At 45.0% G+C, this 23,799-nt stretch overlaps 1 protein-coding gene across 8 annotated transcripts in view; it reads left to right on the top strand.

Moving 5' to 3' along the window:
- The first annotated feature begins 10,204 nt into the window (after positions 1 to 10,204).
- CD47 (CD47 molecule) overlaps positions 10,205 to 23,799 on the top strand; it is a 231,861-nt gene continuing 218,266 nt past the window's right edge. For 2 of the 8 annotated variants that reach the window (XM_053386272.1, XM_053386267.1), the window contains exons 1-2: positions 11,240 to 11,502; positions 15,473 to 15,826. In XM_053386272.1, coding sequence (XP_053242247.1) covers positions 11,454 to 11,502; positions 15,473 to 15,826 — 403 coding nt within the window. In that variant the 5' untranslated portion in view covers positions 11,240 to 11,453. Of the gene's footprint in view, positions 10,254 to 11,231; positions 11,503 to 15,472; positions 15,827 to 23,799 lie in introns of those variants that run through there. The other 6 variants (XM_053386270.1, XM_053386275.1, XM_053386269.1 and 3 more) reach the window with 5 other exon arrangements.

Below are 23,799 nucleotides of genomic sequence, written 5' to 3'. Positions count from 1 at the left end.
AGTAAACATTCTTTCGGGACGTGGGTGGCGCTGTGGGTAAAAGCCTCAGCGCCTAGGGCTTGCCGATCGAAAGGTCAGCGGTTCGAATCCCCGCAGCGGGGTGCGCTCCCATTGCTCGATCCCAGCGCCTGCCAACCTAGCAGTTTGAAAGCACCCCCGGGTGCAAGTAGATAAATAGGGACCGCTTACTAGCGGGAAGGTAAACGGCGTTTTCGTGTGTGGCTCTGGCTCGCCAGAGCAGCGATGTCACGCTGGCCACGTGACCCGGAAGTGTCTCCGGACAGCGCTGGCCCCCGGCCTCTTGAGTGAGATGGGCGCACAACCCTAGAGTCTGTCAAGACTGGCCCGTACGGGCAGGGGTACCTTTACCTTTTAAACATTCTTTGTTTGGAGAACTGCATCACAAAATTCAGAAGTGTGCGATTTGGGTCTCATTTCAGAGGGTGCAGATTTCATAGATTCAATTTTAAATGCAAACTGAATCATATCTCCCTCCCTTCAAACCTGAAGGTCCTGTATATGTTGTGAATTTGTATTCTTTGTGTTGAGGGTGGTGGTGAGCATGTGGTATGTTTATGTGTACAGATGCACAAGAGGAAATGCAAGATTAGCTGCAGGTCTCTAATTGCCACATTCTGCCCTTTTCAAGAAGCTTAGAGTTGGTTTACCTGTTCCTCTAGTTTAAACACCTGTTCATTGAACTGGAGACCTGCCAGCACTATATCTGGGTCCTTTGAGTAACCCTGGAAAGAAAGATTCAAAAGCACACACAGGATTATAATAAGCATTATTCTAGGGATCTGTGGGCAACTTGGAGCTGATTTAATCCAACTGGACGATCAAGGGCCCTTAGCTTAGTAAATATGCAATCTCCCAGTTGCTTGCTGCCTGAGGTAACTAAAACTACAGTAACAGGCACTTTGGTATATTAAGGGGTGGTGGAACAGACAGGGTATATGTGTGAACTACAGGTTCACTAGGCATAGGCTGGAATTATCTTCGGCCATGTTGCCTTTCACCTCAAGATGTATTCCCACCAATCATATACATCATTACCTCCTTTCATGTTTAATAAAGGTAAAGGTAAAGGGACCCCTTACCATTAGGTCCAGTCGCTTTATTGGCCGAGGGAGCCGGCGTACAGCTTCTGGGCCATGTGGCCAGCATGACTAAGCCGCTTCTGGCGAACCAGAGCAGCGCACGGAAACCCCGTTTACCTTCCCGCCGCAGCGGTACCTATTTATCTACTTGCACTTTGACGTGCTTTCGAACTGCTAGGTTGGCAGGAGCAGGGACCAAGCAATGGGAGCTCACCCCGTCGCGGGGATTCGAACCGCCGACCTTCTGATCGGCAAGTTCTAGGCTCTGTGGTTTAACCCACAGCGCCACCCGTGTCACAATAAGCATTGCTAACTAGGCTTTGATTCTCACCATGATCAGTTACTTTGTGTTAGTATGCATGTTGGGAACCTGTGCTACGTGTAGCCATTTGCACCATGTATCAACTTATGTTCTAGCTTATGAGCTGTATCTTTGTGATTTAAGTATTAGCAGTCCTTCTCTCCCAGTGGAGAGAATTTTGCATCTTGCAAAATCATCAGTTTCTTAAAGCAATAGGTTACCATAACTTCTCTATTAGAAGCATATTCAAGGATTTATAGGGGGTTTACATTATCACATTCATTATGGCCCTTTAGGCCACTACCACAGCGGGTGCTCCCACACCTCACTGGGTTATTGTGGGGATTAAATGAGAAGGACAACTATGTACGCCTCCTTAGAGAAAAGGCGGGCTCTAAATGCACTAAATAAATAATAATAAATATTGAAAATGATTGCATTTACAGTGGTACCTCTGGTTAAGAACTTAATTTGTTCTGGAGGTCCGTTCTTAACCTGAAACTATTCTTAACCTTAGGTACCACTTTAGCCAATGGGGCCTCCCGCTGCCACCGTGCGATTTCTGTTCTCATCCTGAAGCAAAGTTCTTAACTCAAGGTACTATTTCTGGGTTAGCGGAGTCTGTAACCTGAAGCGCCTGTAACCTGAAGTGTCTGTAACCTGAGGTACCACTGTATATACCCCATTTTCCTACAAGGAGGTCATGACTGCATCCCTAGATCTCTGCCCCACCCATTTTATCCTGGAACATAGCTGTCAACGTTTCCCTGTTTTTTAAGGGAAATTCCCTTATTCCAAATAGGATTCCTCGCAAGAAAAGGGAAAAGTTGACAGCTATGCAATCCTGTGAGGTAGGCTAAGAGGTACAGCATGATGACCCTGGAACGCCCCTGCTATCATGCAAATAACTTCAACTACTATCTCGCTACTGTTGTGATGTTGCAAATAAGTGCTAATGCTGCTAATTTCCTCACAGAGCTACAGCTGTTAGTTAATAGTCCCCGTCCCCCCGTTGATGAGCACATTTGTTGCACAGCTGCTTTGCTGAGTGGCAAACCCTTCGGAGAGGCACGACCAGCAACTGGTTGTGTGTACGTGCCGCCGCTCGTCGCCGGGCGTGGGTGTGCTAGGCAGCCGGGAGTGGGTGGGCTCTGAGAGCCTGCCTTGCCAGCAGGGAGATGAGTGGGTGTGCTGTTGCTGTTGCAGCTGCAGCTATCTGGACCCGGCAGTACACCAAGCTTTGCACAGTCATCTCATCACAGACAGACCGTGCACTGTGTGTGACTGAGTGCAAGCCCAACGCTGCCACACACAGAGACACACAAACGCAGCTTCCTTCTCCTGTCTATTCACTCATTATCTCGGGAGCTGAATTGAGACTCCTCGCCCCCCCCCGCCCCCAAATCCTTGTCTCCTTGGCTGCTTCTCAGCTGGGCTCCATTTCTGCTGGCTACAAATGAGCGCCTTTTGACTCCCACTGCCGAGAGGAGGCTGGCTGGGTCTAGCATCAGCTTCCTCCCCGCCCGCTCCCCGCTTCGCAAGCTCTCCCCTTCCCATCGCGTGGCCTTTTTACAGCCAGCTGGGCTGAATCGCTTTAGGGGACCCTGATCGCAGAGAGGGAGAGATCTCCGAGTGCTTCATGACTTTTCAGGCAGAAAACATAATTAATTTGGGGTCAGGGGGCAAAGAAGCCTCCATCGAGGATGGGAGCAGGGAAGCAAGAACCCCCCACCTCCCGCATGCCCTAGATCACAAAACTACAGAATTATACATTTTGTTGCTTGTATACACTGAATAAGGCTTCTTGCAGGGTTTAATCTGAGCCAGTCTCAGTCCTGAAACCAGTTTCTTATTGCCAAAAATAAACCTTGGCAGTGGAATGCAAGAGAACTTTGGAGCATGTGCAGTGAGCATTTTTCCCCTCATAATACAAAAACCAAGCCCCATCCCTTAGGACCTGCAGCTTCTAGGCAGGCTGCGGTTCCTGCTATCGTTTGTTTTTATAAATTAACAACTGTACTTCTATTACAGCTTTGAACAATTGGTTTTCCTTTGTTCAAATTGTATTTTCTGCAGTCTATTTATACTTATAAGGTTTTGGCTGTGATCCTACGCATAGCTGAATGAGAGAAAGGCCCATTCAACAGATTGGAATTGTCTTCCTGGGGAAAAATGCATTGTGTTGTGCTCTTTGCCAGCTTATTTTACAAAGGTGCCAGCAGAATGCAAATGCTGAAACCATATCTCTCCACTTAACCTATATAGGGGCACAGTTATCCTCTGCAATAAGCAGAATGGAGTGAACAATATGTCTTGCATAATTTTATTCAATTTATATCCCACCCTTCCTCCCAAAGGAGCTCAGGGTAGCAAACATTCACAATAGAACAGATATCAAAACATTCTAAAGTCAGTTTAGAACATTTCAAAAACAATAATCTCAGATTTGCCAGGAACAGTATCTTTCAGCCATCAAGTGCATGAGTAAACAGGAATGTTTTAAAATATTCATTTATACCTCACCTTTTAGCCCCAGCCATAAAACACATCGCTCGTCCATTTCTTCCTATCTTAGTTTTTTTTATAAAATATTTATTAAAGTTTTCAGTATTAATACAATAAAAAGAAAATCAAAAAGAAAAAAGAAAAATATATCAAAAATACAAAACAGAAAATACTTTAAAAACACACAAAATTTCAATAGCTTATTTTTCATTAACTTATTTCCCAGACCTCCTCGTACCTCCCTTTTTTGTATCCCAATTCAATTGTTAGTTCAGCAAATCCTTATCAATGTTTTGACCTACTTCTAAACCTTTTTTCCATATTCTCTTAAAACATTACAGCTGAAAACCACTTAAATTCTATCCGACATCACTCTAACATTCATTAATTTTATAATATTTCTGTAGATAGTCTTTAAATTTCTTCCAATCTTCTTCCGCTGACTCTTCTCCCTGGTCTTGGATTCTGCTGGTCATTTCTGCCAGTCCCATATAGTCTATCACCTTCATCTGCCATTCTTCCAGAGTGGGTAGATCCTGTGTCTTCCAGTACTTCGCAATAAGTATTCTTGCTGCTGTTGTAGCATACATAAAGAAAGTTCTATCCTTCTTTAACACCAATTGGCCGACCATGCCCAAGAGAAAGGCCTCTGGTTTCTTCAGGAAGGTATATTTAAATACCTTTCTCATTTCATTATATATCATTTCCCAGAAAGCCTTTAATCCTTGGGCACGTCCACCAAAGGTGAAAGAATGTACCTTCATTTTCTTTACATTTCCAACATTTATTATCGGGCAAATGATAATTTTTTGCAAGCTTGGCTGGGGTCATGTACCACCTGTAAATCATTTTCATAATATTCTCTCTTAAGGCATTACATGCTGTAAACTTCATACCTGTGGTCCATAACTGTTCCCAGTCAGCAAACATAATGTTATGTCCAACATCTTGTGCCCATTTAATCATAGCAGATTTCACCGTTTCATCCTGAGTGTTCCACTTCAACAGCAAGTTATACATCCTTGACAAAATCTTAGTTTTAGGTTCTAACAGCTCTGTTTCTAACTTTGATCTTTCCACCTGGAAGCCAATTTTCTTGTCCAAATTGAATGCCTCCATTATCTGGTAATAATGAAGCCAATCTCGCACTTTGTTTTTTAATTTCTCAAAACTCTGCAATTTCAATCTGTCTCCTTCTTGTTCCAAAATTTCCCAATATTTTGGCCATTTGGCCTCCATATTGAGCTTTTTCTGAGCTTTTGCTTCCATTGGTGACAATCACCTTGGAGTTTTATTTTCCAATAAATCTTTATATCTTATCCAAACATTAAACAATGCTTTCCTGACAATATGGTTTTTAAATGCTTTATGTGCTTTGACCTTGTCGTACCATAAGTATGCATGCCATCCAAAAACATTGTTAAAACCTTCTAAATCCAAAATGTCTGTGTTCTCAAGAAGCAGCCAATCTTTCAACCAGCAGAATGCTGCTGATTCGTAGTAAAGTTTGAAGTCTGGCAGGGCAAATCCCCCTCTTTCCTTTACATCAGTTAATATCTTAAATTTTATTCTGGGCTTCTTGCCCTGCCAGACAAATCTAGAAATATCTTTCTGCCACTTCTTGAAACAGTCCATCTTGTCCACAATTTGCAGTGTCTGAAACAAAAACAACATTCTAGGCAATACATTCATCTTTATAACTGCAATTTGACCCAACAAGGAAAGCTTCAAATTTGACCAAATTTCTAAATCTTTTTTCACTTCCGTCCAACATTTTTTATAATTATCTTTAAATAAATTCCCATTTTTAGCTGTCATATTAATCCCCAAATATTTCACTTTCTTAACCACAGTCAAACCTGTTTCGTTCTGAAACCTCTCTCTTTCAATTGATGTTAAATTTTTCTCTAAAACCTTAGTTTTTAACTTGTTCAGTTTAAACCCTGCCACTTGACCAAACTCTTGAATTAATTCCAATACCCTTTTAGTACTAGATTCTGGCTCCTGTAACGTCAATACATTTCTTCCTATCTTAGGTTCAATTCTTCAGTTTAGGGGTACAATTTGCTCCTTGCTAATACGAGTTGCACACCTGTTCAGACCACCTTCTAGAGCTTCATTCTATTATTTCAGTCAGTAGCTGTCAGTCAAACACCCATATTCCAATATCTATATATTATAAAAAAACATTTAAGAATAGTATTTCTTACCTGCCTGTCACCATGAGATCTCAGGGACCATTACAACAATCTAACAATACAATATTAAATATTACAATTAAGATAATACGGTGCGCTGTAATTTTTTTATGAAAGTGCCAGAAACACCTCTGTGAGGAGGGAATTCCAGTTTAGGGGTTGCCATAAAGAATACACTCTCTCCGGGCCATCAACCCTCAAACTTATGAGGGGGGGGTGGTAAAAGTACCAAGCCCCCCCCCCCGATCATTTTAACACCTGAGAGGGCCTGTAGGCTAGGAGGCAGTCTTTCAGATAATTGGGGCCTATGTCAATCAGGCCTTTAAACATTTTGAATTGGGCCTGGAAACAAACTGGAAGCCAGTGCAGCTGTTTTAAAACAGGGGTTATGTGAGTTCTAAATGGAAGCCTGGCCAGTGTATTTTCATAGAATCATGGAACTGGAAGTGACCACAGGGGTGATCTACTACATGGGTAGGCAAACTAAGGCCCCGGGGCCGGATCTGGCCCAATCGCCTTCTAAATCCAGCCTGCGGACAGTCCAGGAATCAGCGTGTTTTTACATGAGTAAAATACATTTATTTAAAATGCATCTCTGGGTTATTTGCTGGGCCTGCCTGGTGTTTTTACATGAGTAGAATGTGTGCTTTTATTTAAAATGCATCTCTGGGTTATTTGTGGGGCATAGGAATTCATATATTTTTTTCAAAATATAGTCTGGCCCCCCACAAGGTCTGAGGGACAGTGGACTGGCCCCTTGCTGAAAAAGTTTGCTGACCCCTGATCTAGTCCAACCCCCTGCAATGCAGTGATCTTTTGCCCAATGTGTGCCCAAACCCATAATCCTGAGATTGCGAGTCTCGTGCTCCACAGACTGAACTATCATGTGCTTTGGACCAGTTGAAGATTCCAAGCCATCTTCAAGGGCAGCCCCATGTAGGGTGCACTGCAGCAATCCAGTCTGGTTTTTAACCTCCCTTTCTATTTGAAAGATCACCAAAGCTTACAGTAGCGATAATGATGATGATAGGATGGGGTCTGCAACCTTTAAGACAAAAAGAGCCACTTGGACCCGTTTCCGAAGAAAAAAAAACTGGGAGCCGCAAAACTCGTCATTATAAAAATAACTTTTTTGTCACTTTTTTATTATTTCTTTGTTTGACCCCTCAGAATTACTCCTCCTCATAGAAATAAACATTAATTTAACAAGTTACCTTTTTGTGTGTGTGTGTTCTTCACTCCCCTTCAAAACAGTGACCAGCGTACATGCCCCCTTTCAATGCAGTGACCAGCGTACATGCCCCTTACTATGTAGCGGGCGGGCGGGAAGGTGACGTCGGGACGGTGTGTGACTAATGCACGCACCGCCCCCATGCGACGTCACAGCCAGTACAGCGCCCGCCACAGTGGGGAGTGTCGGGGCACACAATGCGCCTCCTCCCCTCGCTAGTATCCGCCCCGGAGCCGCGGCAAAGGTGTAAAAGAGCCACATGCGGCTCCGGAGCCGCGGGTTGCAGACCCCTGTGATAGGTATATGAAACATGATAAAACTACCAACAAACCAAACAACCAAAAGAGAGCAAAGCACAGTGGCAGACTGCCTAGTAAAACAGCAGCAGAAATATTGGTCTATAAATATGGCATTCCACAACTGTGGCACTGTGACTAAAAAGGCTGTCTTGGAAAATGATACACCAGTGGTATTTAACTCCTAAGTTAGCAAAAATGTATAGCACAAGTATAAATACTTGCTGGAAATGTAAAGAAAAAGAAGGTACCTTTGATCATATGTGGTGCCCTTGTAAGGTAATAAAAGCCTTCTGGGAAAGGATATATAATGAAATGAAAAAGTAAGCTTAAAATAACTTTTGTTATGAAACCAGAAGCTTTTTTTATTAGGAATTACATGTAGCGACATACCAAAGGACCAGAAGAGACTTTTTATATATGGAACAACAGCTACGTGGATGCTACTAGGCCCGCTATAGAAAGAAGACAAAGTCCCTACAAGAGAAGATTGGCAAACTAAGCTGATGAACTATGCCAAAACTGACTGGAAAAGTCAGAAAACAAGAGGACAAATTTTTTTATTAAAGAATGGGGGAGGGGATATAAGTTACGGTACTTAAGTGACCACTGTAAGCAGATGGAAACAAGAGTAGGATTTTGATTCACTTGTAGTGTAAAAATTATTATGGACAATATGGTTTGATAGAAATTCTGGAGTAGGGATGACTATGCAGTTGTAGATGTTTAAATTGGGACTCCATGGGGGGGTGGGGGGAAGTCATGTTGTATTTGTAAAACCAATAACATGTTGTATTTGTAAAACCAATAAAAACAATTTCACAGAAGAAAATAATAATAATAATAATAATAATAATAATAATAATAATAATATATTATTTATACCCCGCCCATCTGGCTGAGTTTCCCCAGCCACTCTGGGTGGCTCCCAATCAGTGTTAAAAACAGTACAGCGTTACATATTAAAAACTTCCCTGAACAGGGCTGCCTTAAGATGTCTTCTGAATGTCAAGTAATTATTTATCTCTTTGACATCTGATGGGAGGGCGTTCCACAGGGCGGGCGCCACTACCGAGAAGGCCCTCTGTCTGGTTCCCTGTAGCCTCACTTCTCGCAATGAGGGAACCACCAGAAGGCCGTCGGCGCTGGATCTCAGTGTCCGGGCTGAACGATGGGGGTGGAGATGCTCCTTCAGGTATACAGGACCGAGGCCGTTTAGGGCTTTAAAGGTCAGCACCAACACTTTGAATCGTGCTCAGAAACGTACTGGGAGCCAATGCAGATCTCTCAGAACCTGTCTTGGACCCACCTACTATACCTTGGGGCAGGGGGACAGGATGGGACATGGGACAAAGCTTCTGATGTCACTCTGAGTTTTCGTGAAAGTGCGTATTGGAAAAGGCAGTCCTTATCATGACTGTCTCAGGCTTTAAAAGTCCAAAACAATGAATGGAATGGACTGAAAAACAAACTGAATCTAATGAAGGTGGAACAATATTGGGTGTGTGTCAGTGGGGATACGGAACCTGTGGCCCTCCAAATTTTGTATGGACTATGGGTTTCCCTCTCCCTGACCACTAGCTGGGGCTGATGGGAGTTGGAGTACAACAATGTCCAGATGACTGCAATATCTAGATGCCCTTCCTATTCCTGGCATGCAGGGAGCTCCTGTTTGTATTCTGTTCGTTACATTCTGAACCGGTAGAAGTTTCTGAGCACTCTTCGGAGTGAGCCCCATGTGGAACATAATGCAGTAATCTTTTTTAAGATGTCACGGTGACATGAATTACAGTGGCCAGCTTCGTCTTCTCAAGGAGGGGCGAGGCGGGAATATCAACTCTCCGGGAAGGGGGATTGAAAACTCTGAAAACTCTCTGAAGGGAATAGGGGTCTCCTGACAACTCTAAGCCTTAAGCAGACTGCCGTTCCCAGGATTCATTCAGTTCCCAGGACACATGGATGTCTCCAGTGATATAAAAATGTTTTAAATGATGCACTTTGATGCAGATGTGGCAAGAACGAGCTGGTTATACCTGCCCTGGCATTGCCCACCCCTTGACGCACCCCGTTTTTGCCCTTTCCAAGTTATGCTTGAAAGGACAGCCAGAGTGTTCCTGGCTGGAAGGGTTGGAAAAGAAGATAGCTTAGCAATGACTATATCGTGCAGTGTAATTAGATTTGTCTCTGTGTACTTAATTTACATTTTATGTTATGGCTGCAAAATGTCATTTGTGCGCTTTTGCAAAATACCCTGGAATTATATGGTTCCCCACCCCCACTTGTTACGAGAACGGGGCTTAAATGTTAGAATGGCCTGAAACTTGTGCCGTACAGCAGATGACCAACAGTCTCCACGTGGCTGAGTAGCATCTAAATGAGCCCTAATTCAGCCTTGTAAATGAATGCATGGGGTGGGGGTGGTAGAGGAGCAAGAGACAGCACTGCCCCTCCTTCAGCAGCCTGCCGCATGTCCAGGCTGAGCAAAGAGGATTCCCTCCTCTAGCAGCCAACTAGGTTTCGGTGGCACAGAGCATAGATGGAATTTGCCCTTCGCGCACCAGTCCTCCCATCTGCCTATCTGCAATTCCATGCTCTCCCCTTCCTACCTACCAAGGCTACCAAGTAAGTGCCTAAATGCAAGGCTGCCTTAATGCACTGAAAAGGGTGTACTTGTGTTATATGACAGTAACAATGTATCTAGGGAAAGGGACAATAAAGAACACAAATATCCCCATTATTTTGGTTCTGATGTTCCCCAGCACAACCTGGTTGTTTTCAATAGGGAAAAACAGTATTTGTCAACGGGCGTAATAATTCCCCACATTTAATTTCAAACGTTTCAAAAGCGTTGGTTTAATTAAACTTTATTGATGATGTCACAAGGCAGCAGGCGAAGGTAGGCGAATTGGATGCGAGATTTAAAAGCTCCCATCTCCAATCTTAATTTCACAGGGAATAATACAGAGCGTATTTAGGATCGGGCCGCTGAAGGTCCAGAGGACGCGAAAACCTTTTATGAGCATATAGGCTTCACGCAACTTTTTCCCCCCAGTGTTGAAAACGCTCGGCAGTCCTTCCCGTGCAGGCAAGGCAAGAGGCAGCGCCTCGACCAAGGCGATCTCCGCAAGCTGCGCGGAACAGCGCCCGTTCCCATCTGGCCCCAGGCTGCATTCACATAAGACGGGCGAGGCGGTATCCTTGACGGCGCCCGCCTCGCGCAAGTTTCCGTGTGACTCAGAATTCCTCCTCGGTTCCTCGCCAGTTGCTCGGCGTTGACTCCGAAGCTGGCGCGCGGCTCGGCGCGCTAGAACCGCCCAGGACTCCGCCAACCGCCGGCTGGGAGACTCGGGAGAGCGGTCGTTAGCAGCGTCGGCTCCGAGGCGGACCCACCGGACTCACCCCCCCCCCCAATCAACCCCGTCTGCGCACCAGGTCCCGCTTGCCGCTCGCCCTGGTCGCCTCCGAGCCGAAAGGGAGAAGGAATTTGGGGAGGAGCGCGCTGAGGCGGCGGCGGCGGCGAGGAGCAGCGGGCTCGGCTTCGCCTCTGTGGGGCCGCGGGCGCGGAGGGCTTCCGCTCCTCTCCCCCGCCTCCGCCTTCCCCTCCCGCGGCGGAGAGCGAAAGCAAAAGCCGCGTGTGGCCCCGCCCCGCGCGCTGCGGCTGGAGGGAGCAGCGGAAGCTCGTCAGGCTGCGGGTTGGGCGACTCCGGGTCCCCGCTCCGGCTCCTCCGGCGCCCCCGCCCGCTCCCTCCCTCCTTCGGCTCGCCAGGAAGAATCAGTGCGGCGGAGAGCGGCGGCGGCGGCTTGCCCACCCCGAGGCTGGACATGTGGGCGCTGAGCGTGTGTTGGGTGCTGCTGGGCACTCTGGGCGCCGGTGAGTTGCCTTGGCTCTTTCTCTCTCACCTCCCCCCCTCTCCGCCCTCCCGCCAACCCTCCGCGGGGTGTTTAACCGCCCGGACGACTTTCGCCCCTCGCGTCAGAACGCGGGAGCTTCGCCCTGCGCTTTTTGCGCTTCGCAGGTGGAGCAGGTTCGGAGTAGTGGCGGCGGCGGCGGCGCAGTTCTCTCTCTCTCTCTCTCTCTCTCTCTCTCTCTCTCTCTCTCTCTCTCTCTCTCTTTCTCTTTCTTTCCCCCGCCCCCAGGCCCCAGGGCGGGCATGGGGTTGGGAGGGGGGTGGGGGTCGAGGAGGGACCACCCAGGTGCGCGGCTGGCTGTTCTTGGCAGGTGGGAGCCCGCGCCGTCCTTGGCGAGGGAGCCGCTGCTGGTCCCACCAAAGTGCGCAATGACGGGCAGGGCTTCTCTTTGCGCCACGTCCCCTCCCTTCGAGCGAGCCCGCTGTTTAGGCGGGCGCTGGGGTTGATGCGCGCTGGGATTGGCTTCCCCCCTTCCCGACGCCTGACGCTCTCCATAAGCTCCGCTTCAGGATTCCTGCTGCTCGGAGCGTGCAGGGAAGCGGAGCCGACAGCAGGCTCTCGTATGTGCGTGTGGGGGGGACTACGAGGTGGGAACTGGGGCGCTGGCAAGCCTGGCACTTGCCGTGCCTGGAACCAGGCGGGAGACGTGGAGGGAATGTCCCTTTCCCCTCTCCCCTCCCTCCGCCCGCTCCCGCTGGTTTCCGAGAAGCGGTGCTTTCCGTGGCTGCTCTTAGGAGGGCCGGGCTCCCGCTGGCGTTTTCGCACCTCATCATCATCGGCGATGGCTGCTGCCCTTGAAAGTACCCACCTAAACTGCTGTGGCAGCGGGTAATCCGCCTCCCTCTGTGTGGCTGCTGTTCCCTGAAAACTTCGGAGGACATGCGCACAGCAGTTTCGCACAGCTGTCGAACTGGAACGGGGATCCGGTGTGGAGTGGGATATGGGGGGAGAGCATTCCTTTCCCCTGGGCTGCTTCCTTCTCAACACGCAGAAGTAATCTGCGGAATAATCCATGCTGGGCCTTTGTCGCAGCCAGTTAATGGGGTGGGGTTAACCACATGCCTTGTAAAGCAGCACACAAAAGTTGCCAGCCTGCAAGAAGAAACATCTTTTTTTACTAGCCTATTGGGTGCTAGCAGAAGAGGGGCACAGAGAGCTTATCTCTTTAGCACCATCCCACTGCATTTCTGTTCTGGGCGCAGAAGAGGGCCTGGCCTGCTCACTCACCAAATGGTATTCTGTGCACGGTACTTGACTGCAAAGCAGTTCCTTATTGCCTGTGGTTTCCTCCTCATAGCCTGTGATTTCCACGCTGCTAGAGTTTGTGAGCCTGCCTCTGATCTCTTGTCCATGACTTGCAGAGGTCAGAGGCATCAGGTGAAGCAAACTCTGCTGTTGAGCCTGTAGCTTTGGTGACCCTTCCGAGGACCCACATCTGTTGGCCTGCAAGCTTTCCAAGTTGCTGGGTTACGCAGGCAGTGCAAGTGCTCAAGTTACACAACATGTGCCGCTGTCAGCCACCTACAGGTTTAATAAATTATATGCATCAACCTTTCGGCTCAAGCACGTAAGCAGTCTGTAGTGTGTGAGAGAGTTAAAGTGGGAGTTTGGAAGAGGAACAGAAAAGGCTAAGCTGGCTTGCACAGAAGATGGGGACTTGGTTAGTTCAACATAAAGACCTAAAAGTTAATGATATCAAAATTGAAATCTGTAAACAACTAGTGGACCTGCTTTTCAGACAGCAGGTAGGACACCTTCAAATCATGTCAGCTTTCTGTGGGCAAAAATTTCCTGCTCTGTTACAGGATGTAGCAGTGCCCACCAACTTGGATGACTTTTAAAGGATTAGGCAGATTGATGCAGGATAAGGGTTTATGTTCTGCTTTCACTGCTGGAGGTAGTATTCCTCTATATACCAGCTGCTGAGAATCATCGGTGTGGAGAGTGTTCTTGCTTTTGAGTCATGTAGGCTTCCCACTGGCATCTGGTTGGCCACTGTGACAATAGGATGTTGGACCAGATAGGCCTTCGGTCTGATCCAGCAGGCTCTTCTTATGTTCTGACCGAGTGGTCATTAAATACAAGAAAAGAAAATTGACAGAGCAACTTTGTCTATGCATATATGCCAAGAGACCCTTGCACTGGTGCATTTCCTGCATGAATCAAACTGCATCCTAATGGGTCCTGCCTGCAGGGGGGCAGCCCTTTCATTGACTCATATGGGGTCAATTTTAGTTGCACTTGAAGGTTTGGTGGTGTAAATTACACTAAACTTTGTCCATGGGACTAGGGAATTTGGGTGCAGAGTAACTTTGCTAATTCATTTCTTTGCCCTGACATGCTCATTGCATACCCCTTCTTTGCCCTTTCCACCAGCAACAACTTCCAGCATGGCTTGCCCTTAGCCGGTGTTAATAGTTATGTTTGGATAAATCATAAATGCTGCTTTAAGGTCAGCTCAGCCAGGAGTGGGAAGTATTCCACAACCCAACCTTGCTCAGGAAGAATGATTGGAGATTAGAAGTGCACCACCTGAGTATTTTTTTGTGAGCATTCCCAATATCTTTCTTCCAATGACCAAGGAATGGTGCTTTGAGAGTTTTCAAATGCTGACAGTTGAAGGGAAATCTCAAAATAATGCTTTTAATTTGGTCCAAGATTCTTACTATCTGTAAAGGAGAGAAGGGGTTTAGGCTGCAGTCCTGTCTACTCAGAAGTAAATCCACTTGAGTTTGATTAGCATTGTTGTTGTTGCTGCTGCTGCTGCTGCTGTTGTTTAGTCATTTAGTCGTGTCCGACTCTTCGTGACCCCATGGACCAGAGCACGCCAGGCACTCCTGTCCTCCACTGCCTCCCACAGTTTGGTCAGACTCATGTTTGTAGCTACGAGAACACTGTCCAACCATCTCATCCTCTGTCGTCCCCTTCTCCTTATGCCCTCCATCTTTCCCAGCATCAGGGTCTTTTCCAGGGAGTCTTCTCTTCTCATGAGGTGGCCAAAGTATTGGAGTCTCAGCTTCAGGATCTGTCCTTCCAGTGAGCACTCAGGGCTGATTTCCTTAAGAAGGGATATGTTTGATCTTCTTGCAGTCCATGGGACTCTCAAGAGTCTCCTCCAGCACCATAATTCAAAAGTATCAATTCTTTGGCGATCAAGCCTTCTTTATGGTCCAGCTCTCACTTCCATACATCACTACTTTACTCCTGGGGTAAATGGGGTTAGGACTGCAGACTTACTTTCAAAACTACTCTCTTCTGGGGAATTAGAATTATTTGAAACCAGGTGAGGCCTGTGACAGGACTATAGCCTTGGGGGTCTCAATAGTTTAAAAACCATTGTAAGCCACAAGATGATGCTCAGGCCTATGAAGTGACAATAAGTCTTTGAGTAGCTAATAAATTGACACATAGAATTGTAAATCTCTGAAGTGTAGAAGCTTTGTGAAACTATAGGACAGCAAACTTATATTGTCTGATATTGGTAAAACAGAGATGTTCCTAAGCTGAATATTTTAGAAACTCTTGCCTGTTTAGGCCCCACCTTCTCTCTGATATGATTAAGATGGCTTGACAACAGTACTGGCACAAAGCAATCACAACAAATAATTGGGAGTGGGGGGGGGATTATCCCAAACATTGGAATATCAAATAATGCAGAGGAAAAGCTGATAGCTGGCTTGTTTTCCCTTTCTGTGCTGCTGTTACCTGATGTTCTTCTGAGGCAGCGTTAGTGATGGAGTAATTAACAAAAGTTTCCACAATTTTGGCTAATAGTGGCACAGTACACCCAGAACTGTTCTTAAGTGGCCCTCATTCTATGAGTTTGTACGGGGGTAGTCCTCAGCAGAATGTACCTTCCAAAAGTTATCAACACTAGCATGGACTTAATTCTTTCTGTTCAAATAAGTAACAGTTGTTTTTCCTTCTTGCAGGTTCTGCGCAGTTGGTGTTTAAGAAGATTCAGAATGTTTCCTTTGATGTCTGTAATACAACTGAAATTATCATACCGTGCATAGTTACTAATCTACAAAGGTTCAGCAGAGATGAAATGTTTTTGAACTGGAAAATAGATGGGAAAGAGTTTTTTACTTATGATGGCTATGAGAACAGGTATTTCAAAAACAATACTTTTTTGAGTGTAGATCTACTGGATATATTGAACCTAACTGCTGGTGTTGCATCAATCAAGATGTCTCTAAAGGAAGCCGTTCCTGGAAACTACACGTGTATAGTAGTAGAAAGAAACAGAGAAGGAGAGCATGTAATTGAACTTCGATATGGTACACGTAAGTTATTTGTCTTGTTTTTCTCTGTTATGTATCAAGACTGGTGCTTTTAAAGGCCCATGTATAATTTATCTGGATTCTTGGGTGAATGACAAAGTAGCCAGGGGTCCACACATTTTAGTTTAGTAGCCAGCTAGAATTGGTGCTGACAATGGAGTCTTTCCCTCCCCTGAGACTTCTGTGGCTGCTAGAGGAGGGCAGGGTGGGGTGGGGCTCTCTATTGAGCTTTACAATGGGCAGTGTGCCCAGTGTGGCTTCTCATGCTGTGTCTTGCAGACAGAAGTCTCGTGTTGCACTGAGTTTTGGCGAATGTGTTTCGGCTTGCTCAGCACAGCACAAGAAACGTTCCACCAAATCCTCTATGACTTGGGAAGAGCTTTGCTGGAGGTTGGAGAATCTGTTTCTTGGTGTTCTGCTTCCTAGAGGGCCATGATCATTTGTAGCTGGCAAGCAAGTTTGTTGGGGTGCAAGAAGCCATGTTGGCAGGTAGGTGACAGCGGATTTATCTGAGATGGTAATGTTTCAGGCATGCTTGAAGAGCTCCAAAAGGATCTCCTCAAACTCGATGAATGGGCAATGGAATGGAAAATTACAGTATAATAAATTACAGTGGTAATAAAGTGCCATATTTTTCCGTCTATAAGATGCCCCCATGTATAAGATGCCCCCTATTTTGGGGGACTCAGATTTAAGAAAATGGGGGGAGATGGCCCCGTGTATAAGACACCCCCTAATTTTTGACATTATTGTTAAGGAAAAAACATAGTCTTATACACGGAAAAATATGGTAAGTGATTTTAATTTTAATTTTTGTCTGTGGCACAATGCCATTACAAAACATGGGATTAATGCAAGTACCTACAACCACAAACAGGTAGCAAATCTGAAGCCGTGCTAGGACAAACACCAGGGAAGCAGGCGTAAAACAAAGCACTAATAATATATAACACTAATAATCATCAATACAAACTGAGGTTAGGAGCAACATCAGAATACCATTGTCACTGGTCCTCCTTGCCACTTATCAGGAGGGGCAAGAATGTAGTGATGTCAGGGCTGTGCAGTCACACCAGTGGAACCAATCCAGTGCTCCTGCTGCTATGCCAATTCAGCCCTGACCTTGCCTTCACGTTACCTCTCCCCATTCATGTAAACTAGTGATGACCCTGCCAGGAGACTGTTTCCTCTTCCCTGCCAGGGGAGCCACTCCTGCTTGCATCTTGATTTTAGACAGTTTTCTTTTATCCTTGTGAATTGCACAATGTATTTAAAGCACCTGCACCCCAAAATCCAATGCGGTTCATAAAATGCAACAGGTCTGAAAACCACAAAACCAAACAGTGCAGCAGGTTAAGGTGAGCAACATGAACTGGGTTGCAGAGTCCCAATGTTCCCATATGAGGTTTGTAAACAGCACAGTGGATGGCAAAATAAGGAAGGGACAATATGTATCTCCTTGTAAAGTTGGGCTGGATGGAGGAGAGGTTTCAAACCCGCCCTCCCCGGTGCCATGATTAAGATGAACATTGTCCCTCCGTCATTCATTGGATGTTCAGTGTGGTAAGTGGAGAAGGGGCAAGCAAGCCATAGGCAAGGTGGCAGTGCCCATTTTTGGCAATGCCTGTTTCTGGTGGTGATGCATCATTCAGGCTGAAGAGGCTTAGGCTGCTGGTTTGCATTCATGGTGGCTAGAATGGTATTTTCTCCCACACTGGGCTACCCCTTCCCTGTACAATATAGTAGGTGAATCTTAAGAGGTATCCAGAGCAGTGTCTGGTTCTTTTTGTTGGATGAGCTTCAGCTGGTATGTCTCAAAGATGTGGGAAAGGTGCTTGGATCAATGCAGGTGGCTACATGTGTCCTGGGCCCTTCACATTGGCAGCTGTGGGATATGCTAGGTTGGCAAGAGCCAATAAAGTGAAGCTCAATCCGGGTAACACTGAAGCACTGTTAGCAGGTGGTTCCTTTGACTGGGTAGGTGGGATTTAAGCTGTTCTAGATGAAGGAGCGGGGGACACGGGTGGTGCTGTGGGTTAAACCACAGAGCCTAGGACTTGCCGATCAGAAGGTCGGCAGTTCAAATCCCTGCGACGGGGTGAGCTCCTGTTGCTCAGTCCCTGCTCCTGCCAACCTAGCAGTTTGAAAGCATGTCAAAGTGCAAGTAGATAAATAGGTACCGCTCTGGCAGGAAGGTAAACAGCGTTTCCATGCGCTGCTCTGGTTCGCCAGAAGCGGCTTAATCATGCTGGCCACATGACCCGGAAGCTGTACGCCGGCTCCCTTGGCCAATAAAGCAAGATGAGTGCTGCAACCCCAGAGTCGGCCAAGACTGGACCTAATGGTCAGGGGTCCCTTTACCTTTTAGATGAAGTTGCAGTCCCTACGCCACAGTAGGTATTCAGTTCGGGGATACTTTTGGATCCACTACCATCACTAGAGGCACAAATTGTGCAGCGTGCCTTCATCATCTTTAGTTGGTGTCCCAGCTGTGACCCTATCTGGACAAGGATAGCCTATCTTCTGTTGTCTATGCTCTGGTAATCTCTAGGTTAGGTTGCTGCAATGCGTGGTATGTGGGTCTTCCTTGAAGACAGTTTGGAAACAGCAGCTAATGGAGAGTTCAGGAACCGGATTGTTGACTGGAAGTAGGAGGTTTGATTGTATAACTGTACTGGCTGCCAGTTCATTTCCAGGCTTGATTCAAAGTGCTATTTTTGTGCAGCTCAGGACCTCAATATCTTAGGCACTGGTTTGTCCCATGTAAACCTACCTGAGCCCTATGTTCATCACCTGTGTATTCCTTCCAGTGGAGGTGTGGAGGGTTGCAGCATGAGATGGGGCCTTTTCGGTTGTGGCTCCCTGACTGGAATGTTCCTTTTAGAGAGATGTGCCTCGCACTATCACTATTAGATTTCTGTGCCAGGTGAAGATGTTCCTATTCACTCAGACATTTTGCTCTTACTTGGTGCTTATCTTCTAGTTTTTAGTAAGTGACAAATAAAATGAATAAAATAATCCTCACCATCTGTTTCCAGAGGCAGAATTTTAATGAATTTAGTTAGGCACCCAGTTTGAGACAAGCCATAGATATGCAGGGTGGGGGGGAATCCTCTTAAGCAGGGATGGAGGGCCTTGTTCTGTCCATTTGTTTACCTGGCAAACTGACCTAATTTTTAGCTCCTGTACAAGGATTGGAGCATAATTATTTTTCAGATTATCCACTTCTCGGAATTGTGCAGTACAATTTTTGCCTCAAAAAAGTACACAAATCCATTATAAAATAAAATGGATAAAATAAAATTTTAGAATAAAATATGCTTAGAAATGTGTGTGTTGAAATAAAATTTGTATTTAAATGTTTTTAAATGCGAACTTTCATACAGATTTGGGGGTTTTTTAATAGAAAAGTCAGGTTTATGGACAGAATGGATTTTTGAATGAATGGGTGTGAAATTGTCAGAGACTGGAAGTAGACTAATCGCTACTTCTTAGGAGACTATGTAACTTTGCTAAATCAACAAGGCAAACTAATAGCATCCAGTATGAAGTAGAGTGAGGCAGAATATGGACAATCTCTCTTCCTCTGGGAATCACAACTCAAATAATGATGAAAGAGGCTTTCATAGGCTAGTCTGTGAGGAACAGCCTTGTACCAGGTGTGGGCAGGATGTCCTCCCAAATCAAAGTAGAACAAAGGCTTATGATAAGTCTAATTTCATTTTTGTTGGAGTTGGAGATCAACCTGCTTAGGGATGTACTGTAGCAATGTCCCTTGACACCCTGAGTTGGGCAGCCACATTTGGACAAGAATGAGGAAGAGCCTTTGTGCTGAGAGTGGAATCAGCAGAGGTAGAAATGTCAGTTTAGTAGTGCTTTGCAAAAGTAGACACAGACACCCAGGAAGCAGCCTTACAAAACACCTTCAACAGGTACAATTGAGTCCAAACTCTTTGATACTGGAAAAGGGCCTCTCTGAGTGAGACCATCCATCAGCCTCAGCCAGCATGGTCAGGGGTTATGAGAGTCATATTCCAACAAAATTTGGAGGCCTTCATGTTGGCTACCCCTGAAATACACAGGACTTGGCTAGTTGAATCAGTGGCCTCACTCGGTATAAGGCAGTTTGATTATGCCCTTATGCTTATTCATTTCATATAATTTATGTACTGCTTGATTTTTTTAAAAAACAGCAAGCTCAATGCAGTTTGCAAAACAACAACAACCCAACAACAATAAAAATACAAGGAAAAGACTATTGAAAGCAGCTAACTAAATCATAAATCAGATTAAAGCACATACAAACATTCTGCATGTGTGGGTAGCCTTGTGTAAACAAAAATGTTTTTAGCAGGTGCCGAAAGGAGTGCACTGGATGCATCCGCCAGATGTGAGTAGGCAGGGAGTTCCAAATTGTGGGTACTGCCACACTAAAAGGCTGATTTCTTACAAATGCGGAGCCTTATGGGGTACCAAAGGCCAATGTAAAGAGAGATGTCTTCAGCACATGGCGAAAGTTGTTTGATGAAAATACTAGACATGCATGCCTCTGTGGAAAGCGAGTCCCACAATTTAGGGGCTACTGCAGAAAAGGCCCTCTCGGGTCGTCATTCCTTACACTTCTGAGGGTAGTGAGGTACAATGTATCTTGTCTGTATTGAGCTAATGCAGCAGCAAGAGCTTTACTCCTATGTATATGTACATCTTTCTTGTCCATGGATATTGCTGTTTTGGCTACAGGTGCAATGCAACTTGAACTGGAATTAAAATATAGGTTGATTGTTCTTTTGGTTCTTGAGGTTTAAAATGTGTTTATTATTCAGTTCTAACGGAATTAATCAGGCTGAATTATGCACATTTGTAGAACTATGGGATTTGAGATTATCGCTTGTGGTAAATGTCTTGATGAGTGTTGAAATTGATATAGAAATGTATATTCCTTCCCCCCTTTTGTTTAATTTTCTTTATTGTTGAAACGTTTCCACTTCCAGTTCTTGACAACAAAATTGTCCTTATTCTCAGAAGTGATTTTCCTGAATCTTAGACAAAACATACCTTTAAAATGTAATTGTAAAAGCTGCCCAACCTCACAAAGGAATTGCGATGCCACCTTCTGGTTAGAAAGGAAATGGCAATGATGCACGGGGCCATTCCTGAAAGCATGCTACAGTGCCAAGAATTTCAAGAATCTTCAAGTAATGGCAACTCAGAATTCTAATACTTTTGTAATCAATTCTGGAAATTGAATTGACTCTAAAAGTCAATTTACATTTGGCCTGCAGCTTGTTTATAACCATTAGTTGAATTTTGGGATTTTGTTATTCAAGAATTCTGTGTAAGAAATGGTTAGATCAAATTATCCTACTCTGAACACACAGCATTATTTCATTCGTAGATGGTCTGTAATTGCCTGCCTTTGTATAATGTAGCTATATGAAGTGCAGAAGGATAAGCAATTTTAGCTGACTAACATGATAGCTCAATTTACCTTGAACAATTGACAGTGTTGTGTCACTGTATGTTTCGAGAGGAAACTGGAGCCACGATTCAGCTCTGACACCTATTTGGGGGCAGAGAAAGACCCTTCAGTGCTCCTTAACTGCAGTGTAACTAGCCATGAGCACTGAAGCATTTTTGTACTAGTGGGGTCCTAGATCCCTGTAACAGTGACTCATACCTGGCCATTGGGCATAATGGCTGGGGCTGGTGGGAGTTGGAGTCCAGCAATATCTGAATGGCCACAGGTTCCCCACCACTGCTGTCAGTTCTCCTGGACTCTGTGGTTTGTTTTTATTTATTATCAGTATTTATTAAATTTGCATACTGCCCTTCATTCGACAATCACAGGTCGGTTCATGACATGAAAATACAAAATGAGAACACAAAACACATAATAAAAAAACAACAACAAACCAATAACCCCCCTTCCACAAACAAATCAGCCAAGAGAGACATTTCCCCTGCAGTAGCAGTGCCTCAAGTGCCATTTCTGCTGCTACTATTCCTAATGAATTCTGTACAGTGGGTCTTTTAAAGAAAACCAAATGGAAGCAGCAACACTGCTACCACCAGTAAATATTTTAGTGGGTTGTCCAGCCACTCATGGCCTTTACAGGCTGCTTCTGGGTCCCAGGCAGCTTGTTCCCCATCTGTATTCTGAACTGCTAATTTGGATGGAATTGCTAATTCTTCTTTCAAATGTTTTTTGATATAGCCTAGTGCAACTAAATTGCCAGCATGAACTGATAAGAATGAAGAACTGTGTTTTCAGCTGGGTCTTCTTAATTTTGAAATTTTTTTGAAAAAAATATATAGCTAGATCTCTTTTAATAAATAAAGTAAACTCAAGGTGGCTTCCAAAAAAGTTCATTAAAGACCTAAAGCACAGTAGGAGCAGTTCAATTACCACAGTGAGTTGCATGCAGTAAAAACCCCAAGGGGAATTCAACATAAAAACAAGGAGATTTAAATTTAAAACTCATATTAAAAACTTGCCAAAATCAAAAGGTCTTGGCAGCTTGCCTTGAGCTTCAGAGATAGGGAGCAAACCAAGTCTTTTTAAAGAGGGAGTTCCACAAGTTTCTGGATGCTAAAGTAGAATAGGCCATGTCTCACACTCAAGCCAATTGTACTTCTGAATGTGGTGGGATGCATTGTTTGACCTTGAATGTTGAATGCAGTGGGCATACAGGATCATATGGCAGGATGCCAGAGATGCCTTGGTCTCAGATCTGCAGAGGCAGATTCTTTTGGAGTTAGCCCTATGTAGCGTGTGCTACAGTAATCCAGTCTGGGCATGGCCAAGGCATGTATGTCACTGGCTAATCTGCTTTATCCAGGAAGGGACAGAAGTGATACAACCCCTGCCATAGTACTCCTAGCAATAGCTGCTACCTTAGCGTTGAGGAACAAGGCTGGGTCCACAAGCTCTCCCAGCCTTGTGACCTTATCGTTCCAAGGGGATGCAAGAAGAAGACAAATCTCCACACTTCTCTCTGCAGATGTGTCACAGATCTTTTCATATTCTCCACTTCATGTATTGTTGATAAAGGCAAAGGTGATGTCTTGCCTCTGCAAGAAGATTCATTTTGCGGTCCTTAATGAGCTGTAGACCTTTTGTCTGTATGATTACACTCTTTCCACCAGTTCCTTTGCATAATTTTGGATGTTTCATGTTCCCTCTTTTCCATGTTTGTTTACTCTTGCAACTTGCAAGTGCTAGTTCAGTTCTGTTGTGGCCTTTAAAGTAGATGGAATCATAGAACTGTAGATTGAAGGGAATCCTGAGGATCATCTAGTCCAACCCTCGGCAACATTGGAATCTTTTGCCCAATGTGGGGTTCAAACCCTTGACCCTGAAGTTAAGAGTCATGCTCTACTGACTGAGCTAGCTTAGATGTTGCCCTTTTTTTTGGGTCACTGCCGGTTCTTCAGTTTAGATAGATAGATAGGTAGATAGATGGATGGATTTAGCCTTTGAATTGAGCTTAATGGCTTTGTTGTGGGATCTGGCTTGTACTAAGAATTTAATGCCACAAATAGCACTGTTCATAACTAGTGAGTAGCTGACAAGCTGCTGAAGTGTACAAGCTGAATCTGCTCCTGGGTATAATCAGTTTGTTCCATTCAAGAAGTTTGATTCTTTCCTGCTTACTTGCATGGCCTGATTTATTCCATTAGAAGGAAGTAGTCATCACAATCTGGCAATAGCAGTTGTAGAAGTTAGGTCATGTTGTGCTCCTTGAATCGTCATGTGTTTCTGCACAGTATTCTTGCATTTCAAGGACTGGCCTGATCAGAAGTAATTTTTTTAAAGTAAGCATTCCAAAGGCTAAAATCCATTGCAGTGTTTTTTATCTAGGGTCTTGCTTTTCTTTGCCAAATAGCTTTACTTAGCTTTGCAGAAGAAATGTGATATTATTTTTAGATTATGAAGTTCTGTGTAAACTACCATGGTAGTATAGCTTCTGTAAGTA

This window comes from Podarcis raffonei, chromosome 4, assembly GCF_027172205.1.
Source record: "Podarcis raffonei isolate rPodRaf1 chromosome 4, rPodRaf1.pri, whole genome shotgun sequence".
NCBI classification, from domain to species: domain Eukaryota; kingdom Metazoa; phylum Chordata; class Lepidosauria; order Squamata; family Lacertidae; genus Podarcis; species Podarcis raffonei.
This window is presented reverse-complemented; position numbering and strand designations above follow the sequence as displayed.